General features: G+C 42.2%; 1 protein-coding gene and 1 long non-coding RNA gene across 2 annotated transcripts; both read left to right on the top strand.

The window, feature by feature from the left end:
- Positions 1-396: 396 nt before the first annotated feature.
- On the top strand, positions 397-17,004 carry LOC139033637 (uncharacterized). The gene is made up of 3 exons (XR_011486164.1): positions 397-492; positions 9,301-9,427; positions 12,150-17,004. It is a non-coding gene; the product is annotated as an uncharacterized lncRNA (long non-coding RNA).
- LOC139033641 (histone H3.3A) lies at positions 2,206-3,063 on the top strand. The gene has a single exon (XM_070463089.1). It carries the CDS (start codon positions 2,308-2,310, stop codon positions 2,716-2,718), a length of 411 nt encoding a protein of 136 aa, XP_070319190.1. The 5' UTR covers positions 2,206-2,307; the 3' UTR covers positions 2,719-3,063.
- Positions 17,005-18,803: the final 1,799 nt, after the last annotated feature.

The following is an 18,803-nucleotide window of genomic DNA, read 5'->3' as shown; positions in this document are numbered from 1 at the left end:
TTTATTCGCTCCGCGGTCCCCAGGCTCGCGCTCTCGACCCCTGGAGGCCGCGCCGGCCCCCGCTCCCGGAGAGGCCCGGTTCTCTCCCCGGTCCTGGGATTCTGGAGAGCCCGTCCCGCTCCTGAGACCCCCCAGGCTCCCAGCCGCTCAGTCGTCGCTTCTTCTCAGGCCGGTAGTTCTGCCCCTCAGGCATTCCTTTCTTAGAGCGTTACCCCGACTCCGTGTGGGGGGAGGTGGCCTGGCCCAGCCACGTGACACCCATGGTTCTGTATCCCAAATACAACCCCCTGGAATTTGGCTCTTGCGGGTGGGTGCTTCTTATTCAGTCGCCATCCCTGCAAATAGGAGGCCAGGAGGGTCAGGAGAAGCAGAGAGAGAGACTCCGAGAGAATTAGAAATTGAAGAAAGCATGATGGAGAAACGATGGCAATGAAGAGGATTGGTGAGGAACTTGGGAAGAGATAGCAACATGAAAGAGCATAGGCCTTGAAGGTAACCGTGGTTTAAGGAGAGAAGTTTAGAGAAAATCAAGGTCTCCAGTATGTGTGCAACATAGGGAGGTGGTGTTGAGGCCAGGGATGCTATCTCACTATCTAATCCTCTGCCGCCCTTTTCTGTAGCCTTCAAGGAGGAGGGGCTGTAAATCTGCGGCCTCAAAGAGGGGAACAGGGGAGAGGCAGTTCACACGGAGACCCCGGAAAGGGGATACAAGTGTTGGAACCTTGATCTACAGACAATATCCTGCTGGCAGAGAAAGGGGACTACTAGTGAATGGAACCAGCGATGCACTTTATTTTCCTGGGCTCCAAAATCACTGCAGATGGTGACTGCAGCCATGAAATTAAAAGACACTTATTCCTTGAAAGAGAAGCTATGACCAACCTAGACAGCATATCAAAACGTAGAGACATTAATTTGCTGACAAAGGTTTATATAGTCAAAGCCATGGTTTTTCCAGTAAGGTATGTATGGATGTGAGAGTTGGATCATAAGGAAAGCTGAGCGAGGAGGAATTGATGCTTTTGAACTCTGGTGTTGGAGAAGACTCTTGAGAGTCCCTTGGACTGCAAGGAGATAAAAACCACTCAATCCTAATGGAAATCAATCCTGAATATTCGTTTGAAGAATTGATGCTGAGCTGAAGCTCGAATATTTTAGCCAGTTGATACAAAGAGCTGACTCTTTAGAAAAGACCCTGATGCTGGGAGAGACTGAAGGCGGGAGGAGAACGGGACGACAGAGGATGCGATGGTTGGATGGCATCATTGAGTGGGTGCATATGAGTTTGAGCAAACTCTGGGAGTTGGTGATGGATAGGGAAGCCTGGCATGCTACACTCCATGGGGTCGCAAAGAGTCCGACACGACTGAGCAATTGAACTGAACTGAATAATTCGAGGAGCTGAGAAAGAAATTGAGCTGAAAGAAAGCATTGCATTTGGAGGTACCAGAGAGTTGGGAGGAAGGGAGGGCAGAGATGGAGGAAGAAAGGCAAAATTACATGGAGATTTTAGATTATTAGGGAGATTGGAGAGTAAGCATCTTTATGGGGAACAGATGGCAGAGAGAGGCAGAATGGGAGTCAGGGAAGAACTAGACAGGAGGACAGGCACAGCAGGAGAGCAGAGGGGAGGAGGAAGGGAGATGGAGAAAGAAATAGGGAAACAGATAAACCCAATGAAGTGGAAACTAGTGTGCAGGTGGGGGAGGGGACTAGATCCAGAAGAGTGCTGAATCGATTGGATAAGGATTATTAAGTCATGATACATTGATTTTTAGCTTTACAGTCAAATAAATTTAAATCTTCTTCCTTTAAATTGTACAGAGGAAGATGAGAATTTCTAAACCGTCTGTAAGGCTTATGGGCTTATTTGTATTGAAGGATAAAATCCATGTGCAGAGTCTGTTGAACTGGGGGGTAAGGCAGTGACTTGACTCTCAGAGGTGGGTCACCTGCTTCCCTTTTCTGGTGTGGAGTACAGGTTGTGGGAGAGAAGTGGTACAAGAATTGACAGACTCTGTTACTACATTGTACCGTTTCAAGGAACTTTAAACATGTTCTTAGTGGTGGTTTTCCTTTTTGCTTTCTCCTTTGTTTACATTTAATTCTTTTTGTAGCTTGGGTTAAAGATTAGTTCATTTGGTACCTACTTTCTTGTCAACTATTTGCTTCTGATAAGCGCAGAGCAGTTTGGTGGTTCGTTGGAAGGGGTGCTTCCCCTGTCTCAGCTCCTGCGGCTCTTTGGGCAGCAGCGGCTGCGCGGTGGTCGGAGAAGCGGCCTATAACTTCTGCATTAGGTAAAAGAAAATGGCCCGAACCAAGCAGACTGCTCGTAAGTCAACGGGTGGGAAAGCGCCCCGCAAGCAGCTGGCCACCAAAGCGGCCAGGAAAAGCGCCCCCTCTACCGGCGGGGTGAAAAAACCTCATCGCTACAGGCCCGGGACTGTTGCGCTTCGAGAAATCCGTCGTTACCAGAAATCCACCGAGCTTCTGATCCGGAAACTGCCTTTCCAGAGGTTGGTGAGGGAGATCGCCCAGGATTTCAAAACCGACTTGAGGTTCCAGAGTGCCGCCATCGGCGCGCTGCAGGAGGCTAGCGAAGCGTACCTGGTGGGTTTGTTTGAAGATACTAATCTGTGTGCCATCCACGCTAAGAGAGTCACCATCATGCCCAAAGACATCCAATTGGCTCGCCGGATACGGGGAGAGAGAGCTTAAGTGAAGGCAGTTTTTATGGTGTTTTGTAGTAAATTCTGTAAAATACTTCGGTTTAATTTGTGACTTTTTTTGTAAGAAATTGTTTATAATATGTTGCATTTGTACTTAAGTCATTCCATCTTTCACTCAGGATGAATGCGAAAAGTGACTGTTCACAGACCTCAGTGATGTGAGCACTGTTGCTCAGGAGTGACAAGTTGCTAATATGCAGAAGGGATGGGTGATATTTCTTGCTTCTCATGATGCATGTTTCTGTATGTTAATGACTTGTTGGGTAGCTATTAAGGTACTAGAATTGATAAATGTGTACAGGGTCCTTTTGCAATAAAACTGGTTATGACTTGATCCAAGTGTTTAACAATTGGGGCTGTTAAGTCTGACCATACATCACTGTGATAGAATGTGGGCTTTTTCAAGGGTGAAGATACAAGTCTTAACCACAGTGTAACTTACAGTTTCCTTAAAAAAAAAAGTAAACCTGGCAGCTATAGAATACACTATGTGCATTTATAATAGCTATTTTATATATTGTAGTGTCAACATTTTTAAATTAAATGTTTTACATTGACATGTGGTGGGGAGTGTTGTCTTTAAGGTGTGTGTAATTTAGAGTTCGATTGGTTTTCTCCTGAGTAGACTGCACTTGTTTACGTAGCAAAATGCTTGGCGCGTTATACCTTGCATAAGTCCTCATTCTACCACATGTTAAACTAACCCTCTAGCTGATAATGCAAACACTAACGGGGAGGGGGATTTATTTATAAGGGCTCTAGACTATAATACAAGTTATTCACACCAGCATCGTCTGTTACTAATACAGTAGTTAGTGCAGCTTTTCTTTGTGTTGTGATTGGTCTCATAACTAGGTTGAACTTTTCTCTACCAAGAGGAAACAATACCGAACTTTTTTTCCTTGTGGGGTTTGTATTATAATTGTTAGGGTAAACTTGCTGTGGGGGAGGGACACAGCTTCAGCTTATGGAACCTCTGCCAGTTAAAATGGTGTTCATGTGGCATCGGTTCTGGGAAAATCACTTCATAGAGACGGCTTTCCAAGTGGTTTTAAAATTTATCCTTCTATTGAAGTTTTTAGGCCAATTATGTATGTTGACTAAATTTACAAATAAACTTGTTTATTCAACTAAGTGTCAAAAAAAAAAAAAGATTTCTTGGTCTCCTATAATTAGTTCAAGTCATTCTTTTCTAAATATGCTACATTAACAGTTTTTTCTTTCACTTTTAATCGACATTTTTCTATGAAAAAAATTTTAATAAGCTGATTAACTTTAGGTTTGTTACACATTTATTTGAGGCCCTTTTGCTGTCTTCTTTTTACATTATATCTTGGAAATGTTTTTTGATAACTAATAAATAGTTATAGACTGTTTTGATGAGTACTTAGTAAGGATGTCAGTGATCTTTTTTATTGAATCAAGACCTAATTTAAGCAGGTAGTATGATAGTCCATTTTCCTCTCTTTCATGTGGTCTGGTAACTAGTGAGCTATGAGTTGATCTGATGATATTTACTCAGGTCCAGAAGGTGAGCAACAGTGACCCCTGAAATGATTGGCCAAATTGGGTGTGTGACTATGTGTGGCAGTTCTTTGAGGGAGTTGCCACTTGTCATTAGAATTTGAAATGCATCAGTTTTCCACAATGCAACAAGGACAACAGTGGGATTGAGGCAGGAACATAAGCTCAGAGTCAGAATCATGAGCCGTCTTCTGTGAATAAAGATCAATGTGAAGCAATGCCTCCCACATCCGCTGGCTTCCCTGTGTCCTCAGGGCAGCATCCTGACTCCTCAGGTCACTGCCAGTGTCTCCAGCCTCATCCTGGGAGCCGACCCCATTCTCATGGTCAGTCTGTCCTGCTCACATTCACTTAGTCCTTGTTTTTAGACACTGAAACCTTCTCTGTCTCGGATCTTAGTTTTTTCTCCTACCTTTGGTCGTTACATCACTGTGGCTCTTGCTCTTTCTGTTCCTTCAGGTCTGGGCCAGAGAGGTCTCCGCATCTCCTTCTGATATTTGATGTGGCGTTAACCAGATTAACTGCCTCTATATTAATCACCTTCATCAGAGATGCCCTTCTCCTTTGATTATTTGGAATGTTTCCTCTTTTCCCTTCACTGAAGGATGTCCCATGTACCTTTTCCTCCCTGGATGCTTGGAGCATCTTACTCTGGGGGTGAGGACCGGGACTGTGGGTTGGGCTGAAGAATTCTCAGGGGAGTCAGAGAGGACAGGGTAGGTGATGATGGTTCCCATATCTGTTCTGGACATTTCAACTCTTAATTGATCCTTACCCCATGTGGTCACTTCATTACTCAAAAACAAAAAGATTGAAGAAACCTGAAAAGCCCGATAGATTTAGTGTCTTGAGGTATCACCTTGTTTTAGTCCGCAGTGTCACTGCTCACTGCAGCCCCCAGGTCTACTAAGCTCTGTCCACCCAGGGACCAGTTGCTATCTTGGACAGCAGCTCTGCCTTCCAGCAGTTCATGTGCTCATGTGCTCAGAGCAGGGTATGATGAGTTTACTGTATTTAGAGTGGCCAGAAGGTTTGGAAGTTAAGTGTATATGAAGGAGACACCTCCCCATCTGACAACCGCACACCCCCATAATGACCTGAAGTATCTGCCAGTTAGCTGTGAGCACAGAGAAAAGGAGCTAGTGAGATGGGACCTCTCTCTTGTGACTTCTTTACCAACCATCCCTCAACTGCATAAAGTCCGCAGCAGCTGACAGGTTTTCCCAAGAGAACCAAGTTCTTGTCTCCATTCTGAATGCTCAGTGTTCTTGGATTTACAGCTCGGGCAGGTTTCTGTTGCGATGCCCACGCCCAGTAGTCTCTGCTCTTTAGCCTTCTTGTTCAGCCGTGCCAGGAGAAGAGGCAGTGAATAGAGCGTCGGGTTAGCTGAGGTGCCCCCTTCTGCGATGTACATGAGGCCTTACCAGGAGGGGAGGGTGATGCCAGGGAAAGTGTGGGAAAGTGCCCGTGTTGTTCTCTGTGCTGGAGTTGACCATCCTGAGTCCCTCCTGAGACAGTGGGCACAGAGGACTGTCTGTTCCACGTGGTGAGGTCCTCCCTGTGTGTGTGGTTGGGACACAGGAAGGGGCTGTGTTGACTCTAAGCATTAAACAGCATGTTTTCCACTTTCTTGACACCCCTCTGAAGACTCCTGTTGCCTGAGGATGCCCAGAAGAGGAGGGAGGGGAAAAAGCAGGAGTCAGGAATGGCTGTTTCTCAGGTAAGAAATATTTCCTACCGTATTTTCAGTTGATTCTGTCTGTCCTTCCTGAAATACCTGTCTTTGGACTCGCTAATCGTGTCTGACTCTGGAGTGTCCTGTCTGACTCCTGTACACGCACACTCACCCAGGGCCTTCCCTCAGGGCCTGTCGTCTCCACTTAGATCCCATCTCCCCATGACCCGGTGACCTGGCCCTTGTGAGGAGGCTCCCCTGGGCACTGTCCTGGGCAGGGCTTCTCACCCACGGGTTGGAGACGGGGTCTCAGTGCTGTTGGGCAGCAGGGATTGCTTAGGGCCCATCTGGATGCAATGTCTGCTCTGTAAACCGGGGTAAGGAAGCTGCAGCTGGATGTCAGGTATTAACATGCACAGTATATTGTAAAATAGGGATAGAGGCCACTAAGGCGAAATCAGTTCTGACTTTGTGTAGTACATTTAAAAGTAATTGAGCCTCCTTGAAGTGTAGTACATTTAAAAGTAATTGAGCCTCCCTTGAAAATCTTACGAATTTGGGAATGGAATGGAAAGTTCAGAAAGAGACTTCGAGGCTAGGGTGTGTTTCATTATACCATCTAAATGAAACTATGAAATCAACATTTTTAAAAAATTTATTTTCTGGACACACGATGCAGCTAGTGGAGTCTTAGTTCCCTGAGTAGGAATTGAACCTGAAGCCCTGCAATAGAATATGAATACTTAACCACTTGACCTCCAGGAAATTCCCCAACTTTCCTAATCTCAATGCAATATTTTGTTCATGGAATAAAAAGATAAACTTTGGCTTTTGTTAATAACTGGATACCTAACTTTAAGGATTAAATCATTTTACTATTTTTTAAATATATTTATTTGTTGTACTGGCTCTTTATTGAGGCAGTGGCTTTTATCTAGTTCTGTGTGATGGCCACTCTCTAGTTGCAGTGTGCGGGCATTGTGGTGGCTTCTCTCATCTTGCAGCACAGGCTCTAGAGGAGGCTGGTTTCAGTAGTTTCACCTTCTGGGCTCTAGAGCCTGGCTCAGAAATTGAAGCTCATGGACTTAGTTACCCCTTGACATATGGGATCATACCGGAGCAGGAATCAAAGCCATGTCTCTTGTGCTGGTCAGTGGATTCTTTACCACTTTGCTACCAGGGAAGCCCTCATTATTATCTTTAAATATAGGTATGTTACAAAGATTGTAGTTGGAGTCTTTTGTATGTTACTTTATGCTTATACTACTTTTTATTATTTTGAACTAGTATAAAATAATGTTGAGGAGTCCTCCTAGTACAGTGGGGAAGAATGTGCCTGCCAAAGTAGGGTGCACCGTTCCACCCTATGTCCAGGAAGATCCCTCAAAGCAACTAAGCCCATGTGGCACAAATACTGAGCCTGTGCTCTAGAGCCCGGGACCATCACTCCTGAAGCCCGCACACTCTAGAGCCTGTGCTCCAAAACAAGAGAAAGCACTGCTTAGAAGCCCGTACACTGCAGCCTCAACTCGAGAAAGCCCGCTCACAGCAACGAAGACCCAGCATAACCAAAATAAATAAGCTTTAGGGAAGAAATAGAATGTTGACATACTTACTGAAGTGCAATTGATTCACTTTTAATGTCCCAGAGATGCAGAAATATACATGATTAAAATGTAAATGGGAGTGTCATCCCAGAATGTGTCAAAAGGCAACTGTTTCCAGAGAGAATGGCCACCCACTCCACTATTCTTGCCTGGGAAATCCTGTGGACAGAGGAGGCTGGCGCCTACAGTCCATGGGGTTGCAGACTTTGACACGACTGAGCAACTGATCAGCAACCTCCACACTCAGCCAAGTGAGCTCTTAAAAACCAATCTAAGTGTCTTAACTTTCCTCCGGCAGATTCTTCAGTGGCTTCCAGTAGCTTTTGGAATAAAGTCCTAAATCTATAGACCTTGCAGAACCTTTCAGAAATCAGCCTCTACCTGGCATCACCCCTCTTTATTCCCTACATTGCAGTCACACTGGCTGACTTTCTGTTCACTGACTATCTTCCTGCCTCAGAGTCAGCACACAGGCTGTTTTCTCTGCTTGCCTCACTTTTCTATTTCCCATGTTGCTAATCCTAAGTGTTTCTTCCTCACAGAGACCTTGTCTGACTTCTCGATGCAGGTCAAGACTTTCTGTTAAATCTTCCCTTAGCACCAGGCCTTTTTCAGAGCACTTATTACAATAGTAATATTAAAATTATGGCTGTAATTGGCTGACTGGCTGGCAGATTGTAAGCTCCACCATGTTCACTGCTGTATTCCAAGTTTGGGGCACAGAGTTGTTGCTCAGTAAATTTTGATTCAATGAAAGAAAAAACTATAAAGACCAGTCTTCCTTGTTTCAACCAGTTGTGTGTTTACATGTGCATGCATGAGTGCATGGTTATGTAACTCCATGGTTTTATTACAAAGCATCATGTCTTAAATATGTTTTATGCTTTGTAGCAGTTGTGCTTGTATCTTAAGTGTATTCCATGACCTTAAGTTTTTTCCACCTCATCACCTGATTGATGGAAATAGTAGTAAGATTATTGACATGTGGGTTCAGTGGGAGAGGGCGACCCTATACAGTGACTATTTATACTGTTCCATTACATTTCAGTTTTCTTTAACTTGTTTAAGGTATTTTCAGGGAACTCTTTGTGGATGCACTTTCCTGCTCTGTTACTTAGCTTTTTATTCTTTGTCAGACTTAACCACCTGACCTCAAGGGCTGTTGCCTCATTTTTTAACTTGTTGATGAGTGATTTCTTAGAGTGACTGAGTTTTGTCCCCAGAAGATGGACACAGATCTTTCTCTAATGTGGCTTTATGTTGATGACAAGATCATATGTGTAAAGTGCTTAGAATGATGTTTAGTGTGTAGGATGTGTTGAAACCCCTTATAGTCAGTGTGATAGTGTCATCATCTTCACATGTAAGATCTGGTGTTCTTTTAAAGCCACTGTGGACTTTGTTATCTCTAAAGATACCATTCTTGTTGTAACTCAGCTAGATATTAAATGTCACCCAATGTGTAAAATGTAACCCTTCTACAGGGGCAACTCATTGTTACAGGGGCAACTCATTGTTGAATGTTATTTGTATGTTTTTCCTGTATAGTCCACACAAATGACAAGTTCATGTCGATTGGAGTATATCATAGTCTTAAGAGAAAACAGGAAATTAGAGACCAACAGTGTGTTCCAAATAGCTTTTAATAGATCTATCAGAATATTACTTCCACTGAATTGATCCTTATCGCTCTCACTTATTCTCCTTTTGTGTAAAAATAAGAAGCCTCCTCAGCACCTGTTAGTGAAATGCGCTTTCATTTCAGACACAGTTGACCATCGAGGATGTGGACATCAGGTTCACTCCAGAGGAGTGGGAGTGCCTGGATCCTGCTCAGAGGGCCTTGTACTGGGATGTGATGGGGGAGACCTACAGGAACCTGCTGTCTGTGGGTGAGGATCACTTCCCTGTGAAGTTGGAATCTGGTTTGGGGTATCTCTGCGTTTTCCCTGTGTCTCTTGGGAGCCCCTGTTTTGCTTGACTGACTTCACAGCCTTGTAGATTCAGAGGTGGAAAAGCTTCGTGATTGGCATCAGGAGTATAAGCTTGTCCTTTCTTCAGGTGCTCTGCCCACTGTGATACACAAGGAGTTTTTCCACAGCTTGAGCATTTGTAAGTAACCCTGATTTCAAACTTTGAAATATCCAAATCGCTTTTCCTTCCCCTCTGTTCTTGGTTCACTAGTTCTTCGAAAGTAATTACATATCTGCATGTGTATGTGCTCAGTCACTCCAGTCATATCTGACTCTTTGGGACCCAATGACCATAGCTCTCTAGGCTCTTTTGTCTGTGGAATTCTCCAGACAAGAATACTGGAGTGGGTTGCCATCCCCTCATTCACGGGGGTCTTCCCCATGCAGGGAACGACTGCATATTCATGTATATTATGCTTTACCCTGTGCATTCAGAAGAAGGCTGATAGTAAATTAATTTGTGAAGAGTTTTTCTGTCTATAATGTTCTTACTTCTTGGCTGATAAAAGAGCTGGGATTCTACCCCTGCCATTTCAGGAGACAGGATTCAATCCCTGGTCTGGGAAGATCCCACATGTCACAGAGCAGTAAGCTAGTGTGCCACAGCTACTGAACCAGCACTCTAGAGACCAGAAGCTACAAGTACTGTGCCCACAGGGGACAGCTTCTGAAGGCCATGCACCCAAGAGAAGCCACAGCAAATGAGAAGTGGAGTACTGTAACTGGAGAGTAACCCCCACTTGCCAAACCTCGAGTAATGCCCAAGCAGCAATGAGCACTCACCATAACCAATATAAATAAATGAATAAACAGAAGTGTTGAAAGTAACATACATTTAGTTAAAAAGGAGAGGTTGGATTTTGGAAGAAGCCACAGTACATGGCATTTCTTCTGAGAAAGAATTTCTGTATCTGATCTGAATCTCACCTCTATTTTTGTAGCAGAGGAAGATCCCTGGATTGTGTAGAATGAGGTGCAAATGTCCGGAAACCAGATGAGTTGTAAGGTATCAACAGTGTGATCGGAGGTCAGATCTCACAAGGACAAGAGAAGAAGCCAGACCATTCATAGTGTTTGGGAAGCTCCAAACGGGAAGTTCTGTGAGAAAACAGATGTTTAGTGTTTGTGAACTCTAACAGGAGACTATTCTTCTCCCCAGCTTCCTCCTACATTCTTTAACGTGTGAAATGTATACCACCTTCCAGTGGTGCTGTGTCACCCAAAGACCCAAAGGCAGGGTCTTTTCTTTTTGGCTGTACTGGGTCTTTATTGCTTTGCATTCTTTTCTCAATTTGAGGTGAGCAGCAGCTACTCTCTAGTTGCAGGGCACATGGCTTATCATTGCAGTGGCTTCTCTTGCTGTGAAGCATGGGCTCTAGCCTGTCCATCACCAACTCCCAGAGCTTGTTTAAAGTCGTGTCCATCGAGTTGGTGATGCCATCGAACCATCTCATCCTCTGTCGTCCCCTTTTCCCACCTTCAGTCTTTCCCAGCTTGAGGGTCTGTTCCAGTGAGTCACTTCTTTGTGTTAGGTGGCCAAACTATTGGAGCTTCAGCTTCAGCATCAGTCCTTCCAATGGATATTCAGGACTGATTTCCTTTAGGATTGTCTGGTTTGATTCTCTGTCCAAGGGAATCTCAAAGAGTCTTCTCCAACACCACAGTTCAAAAGCATCAATTCTTCGGCGCTCAGCTTTCTTTATGGTCCAAATCTCACATCCATACGTGACTACTGGAAAAACCATGGCTTTGCCAAGAAAGGTCTGTCTAGTCAAAGCTATACTTGGACCTTTATTGGAAAAGTAATGTCTTTTCTTTTTAATATGCTGTCTAAACTGGGGATGGTCTTGATCACTGCCTCCTGTACAATGTAACGAACCTCAGTCCTTAGTTCTTTTGCACTCTATCAGATCTAATCCCTTGAATCTCTTTGTCACTTCCACTGTATAATCGTGAGGATTTGATTTAGGTCATACCTGAATGGTCTCATGGTTTTCCCTAGTTTTTTCAATTTAAGTTTGAATTTGGCAATAAGGAGTTCATGATCTGAGCCACAGTTCGCTCCCGGTCTTGTTTTTGCTGACCACATGTAGAGCGTCTCCTTCCTCGGCTGCACAGGATATAATCTATCTGATTTTGGTACTGACCATCTGGTGATGTCCATGTGTAAAGTCGTCTCTCCTGTTGTTGGAACAGGGTGTTTGCTGTGACCAGTGCCTTTTCTTGGCAAAACTCTGTTAGCTCTTGCCCTGCTTCATTCTGTACTCCAAGTCCAGACTTTCCTGTCACTCCAGGTATCTCCTGACTTCCTGCTTTTGCATTCCAGTCCCCTATGGTGCAAGGGAAATTCATTTTTAGTGTTAGTTCTCAAAGGTCTTGTAGGTCTTCATAGAACCTTTCAACTTCAGCTTCTTCGGTATTAATGGTTGGGGCATTGACTTGGATAACAGCTATTTTGAATGATTTGCCTTGGAAAGAACAGAGATCAATGCCTTTATTGTTTCTTATGTTTTAAAGATCATGTTTGGGAATATTCATAATTTTGTCAGGATGGGTATGAGTTTTGGTATGTGTTCAACATAAAATTATTTATTTATGAATTGTAATTAGTAGGATACCTGCAGTTCTTTGTATCTTGTAGATATGTCTCAAATGCATATGGTCAATAAATTACAAGGAACAAGAAACAGTGGAAAAGGAGAAATTACTCAAAAAGTGATGTTGGGAAGAGCTGAAAGCCATGAAATCAAAGATGACTTCCTCGGGAAGATACAGGAAGCTATGCATGATTTTGAGAGTCTGTGGACAGGTAATGAAAGAAATGACAAAGGAATGTCTATATCCCATAATAGAAATCTCACTGATAGAAGAGATCATCAGAGTAGAAATAATACAGGAAATAAGTCTGTTGAAAGGCGTGAATCAAGCTTTCAAGATGAATTGCAGATAGTTCAATCTGAAGGAACAATTTTTGAATGTAGTCAAGTTGTGACGAATATCAACAGTAGCGCCTCAGGTTTGCCACCTCAGAGAACTCGTAGTGTCCACAGAGGCATTTCTCATAAACATGAGAGTGCTGTCACGCATCCCTCAGAACAGGCACCAGACCAGGAAGCACACAAGAAAAACCCTAATAAGTGTGACCCAACCTTTCTTCAGGACTCAAAACTCCCTAGACAGGAAAGAATCCATATAAAAGGAAGGAAACCATATAAAAGTGACATATATGGCAAGGCCTTTAATGATATGCAACCCATGCAGTTCATCGGAGAAATAATACAGGAGAGAAACCATATAAATGTGATGTATTTGGCCACTGCTTTAAACAGAATATACACCTTCAAAATCAGTGGATAATTCACACTGGAGAGAAACCATATAAATGTGATGTGTGTGGCTGCTGCTTTAAACGAAATACATCTCTTCAAGTTCATCAAAGAGTTCATACTGGAGAGAGACCATATAAATGTAATGTTTATGGCCACTGCTTTAAACAGAATACACACCTTCAAAATCATCAGATAATTCACACTGGAGAGAAACCATATAAATGTGATGTGTGTGGAAAGGCCTTTAGTCGAAAAGCAAGGCGTACAGTTCATCAGACCCTTCATACTGGAGAGAAACCTATATACATGTGAAGTATGTGGCTGTGGCTATACTCGAAAGGAACGACTTGAAATTCATCAGGGAGTTCATACTAGAGAGAATCCATGTACATGTGGTATATGTGGAAAAGCATTTAGTGTAAATGCAAGCCTTGCAGTTCATCAGAAAATTCATATTGGAGAGAAGCCATATAAATATGATGTGTGTGGCAAGGCCTTTACTTGAAAATCAAGCCATACAGTTCATCAGACCCTTCATACTGGAGAGAAACCATATACATGTGAAGTATGTGGCCATGGCTATACTCAAAAGTCAAAACTTGTAATTCATTGGAGAGTTCATATTGGCGAGAAGCCATATAAATGTGATGTGTGTGGCAAGGCCTTTGGTGTAAATGCAGGCCTTTCAGTTCATCGAAGAATTCATACTGGAGAGAATCCTTATAAATGTGATGTATGTGGCCGTGGCTTTACTGAAAAGGGATATGTTAGAATTCATCAGAGAGTTCATACTAGGCAGAAACCTTACAAATATAACAATTGTGGCAAAAGTTTCAGTATACGGTCATCCTTAACTAAACATCAGGCAGTTCATACAGGAGAGAAAGCATGTAAATGTACTTTGTGTGACAGAGTCTTCAGTTCCAGGCATTACTTTGCAGTTCATCAGAGAACTCATACTGCACAGAGACCATGTAAATGTGATGTGTGTGGAAAGGCCTTTTCTCTTTCTCTCTCTCTAGTTGGAAAGCAAGCCATGCACTTCGTCAGATTCTTCATACTGGCGATAAACCATATAAATGTGATGTATGTGGCCATGGTTATAGTCGAAGCACACAACTTAAAATTCATCAGAGGGTTCACACTGGAGACAAACCATATCAATGTGATGGATGTGGCAAGGTCTTTAGTATAAATGGAAACCTTCCACTTGATTGGGAAATTCATACTGGAGAGAAACCTTACAAATGTAACAATTGTGACAAACATTTTAGTGCATCATCATCCTTAACTCACCATTAGGCAGTTCATATAAGAGAGAAAGCATAGAAATGTAATTTTGTGGAAGAGTCTTCAGTTCCAGCTCTTACTTTGCAGTTCATCAGAGAACTCATATTGGAGAGAGCCCATGTAAATGTATATGACAAGACATTTAATCAAACTGCAAAACTTGGAATTCATCAGAGAATTCATACTGGGGAGAAACCATGTAAATGTGATATGTGTTGCAAGGCTTTTAGTCATACTGGAAGCCTTGAAGTTCATCCTAGAATTCATTCTTGGGAGAAACTTTAGAAATGTAAAAATTATGACAAACATCTTAGTGAACAGTCAGCTTTAACTCACTGCCATGTAGGAGAGAAAGCATAGAAATGTGATGTATGTGGCGAGTGCTACATTTGAAACACTGTCTTAGAAGTCATCAGATAATTCTTAGTGGAGAAAAATGTATGGATGGAACATTGTGATAAACATTTAGTGCGAATGTAATGAGTGTGACAACACCTTTAATCTGAGTTCAGGCATTATAATTCATCAAAGAATTCATACTGTATAGAAAGCATACAAATGAAATGAATGTGGCAAAGCTTCTAGTGCTTGCTCAGCCTTAACTGACCGTTAGGTGGTTCCTAGAGGAGATAAACTACATAAATGTAATTTATGTGACAAACCCTTCAGTCACAAGGAATGACTTTGCAGATCGTCTGAGAATCCATGTCAATGAAACCTTACAAGTGTAGTAAATGCAGTAAAGTATATCAACTTTTTGACACTCAGAAAAGTCAAATGAAATGTGCAAGGTGTGGCAAAGCTTTGATTCTGTGTTCAGACGTAACTAACCATCAGGTAATTAATTAGAACTAATTCTTACCCACGTAGTGCGTGTTTTATGTGTTTTGGAAGACATTTGGTTTTTACAAAATTGATCCTGGTGAGAAGCTGTACATTTAGATCTCAGTCAGTCACTCCAGTCTAGATTGGAGGGGGTCATATAATGCGTGTGGCCAGAGCTTCAGTAATGGGCTGATCATTCCCATCATCAGATTATTCATAATATAGAGAGACCTTACAAGTGTACAAGGGTGGCAAATCCTTTACGTGGCAATCAGGCCTAAAAAGACATCAGGTGATCCATACTGGAGAGAATATCTGAATGCAATCAATGTGGCCAGGCTTTTCAGGTGTTTACACTTTTGGCTTCTTGAGAATATTCCCTAGGTAGATGCTGTATCAATGAAATGAATGCATCAGGGTTTTTAGACAATCTGAAGTTAGGATTCAGTAAAGAAGTCATTCTGGAGAGAAAGTTTACAAGTGACATGAGGGTGTAGAACCTTTACTCAGGGCTCACATCTCACCAACCATCAGATGATCCATCCTAGAGAGAACTTTCCAGTGTACAGAATGTGGCAAGGCCTCTCGGTACTGCTTCAGACTCAGGGTTCACCAAACACTTTACTTAGAAATGCAATGACTATGATCGTTGTCAAAATTGCCTCTCACTCTTTAGGTATCTGAAAATATATATTCTGGTATTAAATCACACAAATAGAGTATTTGTGAAAAGGATTTTACTCAAACGTCTAAGTTGGGGAACATAACTGGAGGAGTGCTTTACAAATGCAACGGGAGTGGAAAAAGTTTCACCTTGGATTGAAGTATTAGGTAAGAGTCCATAGTGAAGAGGAGTCTTGGAAATGGATGGGCAAGGGCTTTCTCTAGGGTTCAGAGTGCACTAGACTTCAGAATATATGTATTTCAGAGAAACCACACAAAATGTGCACACTGAAGCTTTAACCCAAAGATCAAAACTGTGAAACGTGAGTGGTTTTATATGGAGAGCAAGCTTGCACAGGTAATGAATATTGTGCAGTTTTTTTCCATCAAATATTCACTCCTTGGACATAATGAAGTGATTCATGCAAGTCAGAAACTGTACAGTTACACCAAATTTGGAAACACATTAAAGAAAACCATATTTCCTCAAGATTCCCCCCAAAATTCATATCAGGGAGAATCCGTACAGCTGTGATGAATTTGGTAAAATTTTCGACAGTTCTTACAACAGATCACATAAGAGATAATTCATTTTAGGAATAAATAAGTCCTTAGTTTTCCAACAATTAACCTACTATATTATTACAGATTAAGTATGTTTCTAACTTAATAACATGTGTGGAAATGACCCATTATCTTCAGTGTGTGTTTAATTACTTTAGTTTTCTTGAGAAGTTGACATTATTTTTTATGGCATTTCTGCAAGGTTTGAAAGCTTTTATAGCTTTCTTTGAGACTTTCATAATGGTCTCTGCAAAGAAATGAGTAAGATGAAGGGGCAGACTTCCTTAGCTGTGTTTCATTCATATCTGTCTTTCATGGGTAAACAGGGCCACTAAAATATAAAATGCAGTGGTGTGTGAATTAAAATAAGTGAGGGACAGAGAATCATATAAAAAGCTAAGACATCATTCTTAAAATGTTCAGGGTGCCCTTCCATAGATAGGCCACCTTGGGTTATAGGACTGAATGCTGTACCATTTGACCATGAAAAGGGTAGGCTAGACATTACAGGACTTGGGCTTTTCTTGGGAGGAGGGTTGACAGGTTATTGGGGACTGATTATGCGGGAGAAGTTATACCAGGGAAATGCTGGTCATTTTCTCCCTTAACTGGGAATTGCTGTTGTATATAAATGATCAGTGGAAACTTATTCTTTGAAATTGAAGAGAGCAATTTTCTTGAAGAAAATTTAGTAAAAAGGACCAGAAAAGTATGTGTGTGTATCTGCTTCAGATTAATTGCTGCCATTTACGTTGTGCCTCTGTTTTATTCAGAATGTATCATAAGTCTTGTGCTCTAATAAAGTTTGTATCATTTGTTCCATAACTCTGAATGGATCATGTTTCTTACAACTACAAAGCTTTTTTTTTTTTTTTTTTTTTTACAACTACAAAGCTTTATGCCATCTCAGTTCTTCATAACAGAAACTAGCAAGGTACCAAAGACTCTCCAAGGTTGAAAGAAGGTAGAAGAATTTCTTTTCATGATGAAATCAAAGAACAGACAATTTTGGGATTATATACTAATAATTGGCTCTTGAGTTATTCTCTCCACACTGTCCATAGTGGAGCAATTATATTTCCTGATGTCCTCTTTTGTGCCCAGATGAAACTAATAGCATGTGCCTAATTTACATGAGGTTATTGATATTTCTCCCGGCAGTCTTGATTCCAGCTTGTGCTTCTTCCAGCCCAGCGTTTCTCATGATGTACTCTACATATAAGTTAAATAAGCAGGGTGACAATATACAGCCTTGACGTACTCCTTTTCCTATTTGGAACCAGTCTGTTGTTCCATGTCCAGTTCTAACTTGCTTCCTGACCTGCATATAGGTTTCTCAAGAGGCAGGTCAGGTGGTCTGGTATGCCCATCTCTTTCAGAATTTTCCACAGTTTATTGTGATCTACACAGTCAAAGGCTTTGGCATTATCAATAAAGCAGAAATAGATGTTTTTCTGGAACGGTCTTGCTTTTTCGATGATCCAGCGGATGTTGGCAATTTGATCTCTGGTTCCTCTACCTTTTTTGAAACCAGCTTGAACACCTGGAGGAAGTTCATGGTTCACATCTAGTCAAGGCTATGGTTTTTCCAGTGGTCATGTATGGATGTAAGAGTTGGACTGTGAAGAAAGCTGAGTGCCGAAAAATTGATGCTTTTGAACTGTGGTGTTGGAGGAGACTCTTGAGAGTCCCCTGAACAAGGAGATCCAACCAGTCCCTCCTAAAGGAGATCAGTCCTGGGTGTTCACTGGAAGGACTGATGCTGAAGCTGAAACTCCCAATAGTTTGGCCTCCTCATGCGAGGAGTTGAATCATTGGAGAAGACCCTGATGCTGGGAGGGATTGGGGGCAGGACGAGAAGGGGACGACAAAGGATGAGATGGCTGGATGGCATCACCGACTCGATGGACATGAGTTTGAGTAAACTCCGGGAGTTGGTGATGGACAGGGAGGCCTGGCATGCTGTGATTCATGGGGTCGCAAAGAGTCAGACATGACTGAGCGACTGAACTGAACTGAATTTACATGAAGTGAAAATAAGAATAATAAATGGGCAAAAATTAGGAAATAAAAAACTTTGGAAATAAAGTTAAAAGTGATAGCTCTTTTTGAGCTTGGAGCATTCTGAAAGTTTTTTTTTTCTTTTTTTGATTATTTGTTTATCATTGGCCGAATAGTTGTGGCTCACAGGGTCAGTAACTCCACAGCATGTGGGAATTTCCCCAACCATGTCTCCTGCATTCGAGACATGCAACTGGAGTATTGGAGTCCCATGTTTCCTGCATTGGCAGGGAGATTGCTTACCACTGGGCCACCAGGAAAGCCGTGGAAATAATTAGAATCCACATTATGTGATGGGAATTTTTTTTTGTTTGAAAAACTGGAAATTTCTTATATTCAGTTCCCAATGTATTGGTTCTTGTTACTTTGCTGTCACCCACTGGAACAGGATGGAACCAACCCAAAGTTTGGTTTGGATATTGAGACAGATATAGCCATATGCTAAAATGTTATGAGAATGTTAACTGCTGAAGCTTTCTAGTGGGAACAGGGTAGACTTCCAAGCTGTTGGGGGAGAAAGCTTGACTAACAAGGAATGGTGACATTCGTGGAGTGTTAAGATG

The sequence above is a fragment of the Odocoileus virginianus genome, unplaced genomic scaffold (genome assembly GCF_023699985.2).
Source record: "Odocoileus virginianus isolate 20LAN1187 ecotype Illinois unplaced genomic scaffold, Ovbor_1.2 Unplaced_Scaffold_24, whole genome shotgun sequence".
Taxonomy (NCBI): Eukaryota; Metazoa; Chordata; class Mammalia; order Artiodactyla; family Cervidae; genus Odocoileus; species Odocoileus virginianus.
The sequence above is the reverse complement of the archived record's forward strand: the minus strand, read 5'-3'. Positions and strand labels throughout refer to the sequence as shown.

What these genes read in the sequence shown, in the direction of transcription:
- LOC139033641 (XM_070463089.1), top strand. Translation starts at nt 2,308, where the DNA reads ATGGCCCGAACCAAGCAGACTGCTCGTAAGTCAACGGGTGGGAAAGCG.